We start from the raw sequence: 3499 nt of genomic DNA, 5'->3' as shown, positions 1-3499 counted from the left end.
ATATAGATATAGGGACACAGACTTAAGATACACACGAAGACGCACACTCAAACAGACAAACGCACAAACATAGATAGATAGATAGACAGATAGACAGATAGATATGTAATAGATAGATAGATAGATAGATAGATAGATAGATAGATAGATAGATAGATAGATAGATAGATAGATTTGTCTGTTTTTTATGATATATTAAGAATACTTTATTTAATCGATGCTTTATCCGCTGAGAATATTTTTAGGAATGGTAATATTCTCCCTTGATATTTCCTTTAGTTATTTCTGCATGTTTAACCCATAAAATTAATAACGATAAGTAAATATTCATTTTGCGTTTCAATCTGTTGCTTAGGTTTTGTGTTCTTAGAACGCGCATACATTTCTCAATTTCTCTCAGGAAGTTGTGAATCTGTGTATTTCTTCCCTACAGATTAAAATAAGGTTTATGTGTTTTGAATAGCAAATCTGTATTATGAACTCACTCCCCTTTCCTGAGAGTTGTTCTGTGCATTGCGAGTCAGCAAGCGATACAAATAATAATATATTGACATTAATGGCAACACAGCTACAGATAATTTACATAAGACAATGAGGTATTCTTGTAAATTGAGCGCTACGACATTTAGATTAATTTTGATAAAGTATTTGGTAACGACAACAAACAATATCTAAACAATTATTCTTGGTTTATTGAAGCTAATGAACGATTAGGAGACAATCCCACATTTTTAATAATTTAAAATTACATAACAGTACAGTGGGGTTTGTGTCAGATCATCGAAAGTGCAGGGAAAATTCTTCCAGATACGTCTCAATCTTATTTGATATCCGCAGTGAAGTAATGTCTGAAATTTACTAATATAAGTGCTTTATTGGTCAGAATAATATACAAGGTTTTGTAATATAATGAGCGGGTATGTTCTTCATAGTAACGAGGTTTGGACTTCATATTTACGTTAATTCTACATGTTGGCGTCCTCACCAACGTACACATGTACCAAACCAGCTGTTCTGAAAATGAAATATTTTCTGCCATAATATCTGAAAAATACGAAGGAGTACTTAAAAGGAACCGGAAAAGTTCTATGTCTAACAAGTCCGATGTAGTTCCAACTTCGTGCGCTACGATCCACTTGATGTGCCCTTGGGGCATCCATCTGCCAACCGGCGTCCTCACCGGTAGTACTTTCACGTGGTGCGTCTTTGTTTTGCAGTGCTTCTCTCCTGTTTGTCGATTTTTACGATGGCTGAAACGAATGAACAACGTGCTTCCGTGAAATTCCGTTTTCTGCTGGGAAAAATGGCTGACGAAATAGTTTTCATGCTTCAAACATCTGAGAAGGACGCTATCATGAACAAATCAGAAGTTTACGAGTGGTTTTCACACTTTAGGAATGGTCACCGGTTGCTTGAAAGCCAAGCTCGTCTAGGACGACTGTTGACATCCGGAACGAAAGAAAACATCATGAAAATTTATAAACTGATCTTGGAGGACCGAACAAATGTCGAACTTGTTGATATAATTTGTGTGTCGTGGAGCTTCTGCCAACGAAGTTTGAGCGAAGAATTGCGAATGAAAAAAGTTGCAGCCAAATTTGTGCCTTACTTGTTCACGGAAGGTGAAACGCAGTCTCGAGTATGAGTGCCGTGAACTGGACCTTTTTTCGAAGGTCATCACTGGTGACAAAAGCCGATACTTCGGAATACGTACGCAGATGTAGAAGACGTTTAAATTAAAAAAAAAAAAAACAATGGTGGCCCTAAAATGCATCACTTAGCAAGCGTTCCAGCACTGCTTCAAGCATTGGAAAGCGAACCTGGATCGATGCATTGCTTCAAATGGAGAATACTTTGAAGTCAATAAAAGGTAAACATGTAAACTTGAGTGAATGTAATAATTTTGCAAAATTCTTGTTCCTTTTGGGTATCCTCTCGAATGTTGTGTTAAGTCATCATTTATGAGGAATAACGTTCTCGTAGGGTACCGGTCCGTTCATTTCTGGTATTAAATGGCTTTGCACGTGTAGTAGTAGTATAGTAGTAGATTTTGTTATTGTTCTTTCGTCACCCATTCTGTGACCTCGTCACTGATATTCTATTGTGTCTTCATCGTGTCTTCCCTTTGGTTTTGTCCTTTCTATTCGTTTTGTGTTTCTGTGATATGTGTCACTGAAGAAGTCACAGAATGTGTAACGAAGGAAATCTGACAAAGAGATTAATAATAAGAATATAGCTAAAGTGAATATCGAATAATAGTATTCGCAAAAAGAAAAAATACCATCCCCGAATTAAACACAATCTGTTTCAGGATATATTTTCACATTAAGCGTCTTTAGAACAAATACTTAAATCTAATATATATATATATATATATATATATATATATATATATATATACACACACACACACTCACACACATACTCACACACACCCCATCGTCACCATTTTCTATTTTTCATTTCATGCCCGTATATCTTTGATTTTGCCGACAACACACTATCGTAGAGCCAATTAGGCACCGTCTGTGAGAAAACCAGCACCATGAAGCAATTCAATATGCCAGAAATTTGGAAATGACATGCTATACTACTTGGCATTAACGCCAAAAGCTCCAATACGAACATTTCGGTGAGTCTGGATGCCAATCTGAGGGCATGCACCGAGAGTGATAACAATCAAACCTCCAGGCAACATCATACTGTTTGGAGTGATCACTAGCGATCGCGACGTTATACCTCCATTCATCTTCTCACACGAACTTAGACACAACACAGAGGCCTACATCATGTGCTTGGAGGAGGTAATAATAAGCCGGGTCAAGAGAGTGGAAACAAGAATCTACACCATGCCACACAAGCAGGAGAATCCAGTCAATGCTATTAGACAATTTATGTGACTGCTTCACTCCTAACATCTGGCCACCTAACTCCACAGATTGCAACCCTCTTGATTATTATATGTGATGCTCAGTTGAGCGAGAGGCAAACAAAACTCCTTGTAACACCAAAGATGAACTGAAGACAAAGTTTATGGCAGCATTCTCCAACTTAAGACAAGGAGACCGTCCAGAAGTGTTGCAGGATATTCCGAAGTCGTCTGGAGGCCGTGGTTGAAGCTAATGGCGATTTTATTGAATTAATTTACTCTTTAGTATTTGAAGTTATTTTAATGTAATGGTTTCGAGCTCGTTGACCTCATCCATGATGGTGGATACCATTCCGCTAGAGATCGGATGCAGATTGCATCGAATAACCAGCTGAAGAAGGCGTCCTCCTGAGGTTAAAATAGTAGTATCGTCAGCTCTTAATGAGCAGCCATGTTGAAGTGGAGATAAAGATGATTTTAATGCCTTTGTTATTCAGAGGCAAATGTGCATGGATGATGTTTGAATATTACACACACACATAAATATGTGCTTGTGTGTGTGTGATTGAGCTTCACCATCTGTTTCTGCATATATATATGTATGTATATACATATATATATATATATATA

At 37.3% G+C, this 3499-nt stretch overlaps 1 protein-coding gene across 1 annotated transcript; it reads left to right on the top strand.

The window, feature by feature from the left end:
* The first annotated feature begins 1303 nt into the window (after positions 1-1303).
* LOC106874918 (uncharacterized) lies at positions 1304-1645 on the top strand. Its single transcript, XM_014922839.1, has one exon. It carries the CDS (start codon positions 1304-1306, stop codon positions 1643-1645), a length of 342 nt encoding a protein of 113 aa, XP_014778325.1.
* Positions 1646-3499: the final 1854 nt, after the last annotated feature.

The sequence above is a fragment of the Octopus bimaculoides genome, chromosome 9 (genome assembly GCF_001194135.2).
Source record: "Octopus bimaculoides isolate UCB-OBI-ISO-001 chromosome 9, ASM119413v2, whole genome shotgun sequence".
Lineage (NCBI taxonomy): Eukaryota > Metazoa > Mollusca > Cephalopoda > Octopoda > Octopodidae > Octopus > Octopus bimaculoides.
Note: the sequence above shows the minus strand (reverse complement) of the source record. Positions and strands in the feature narration are given on the sequence as shown.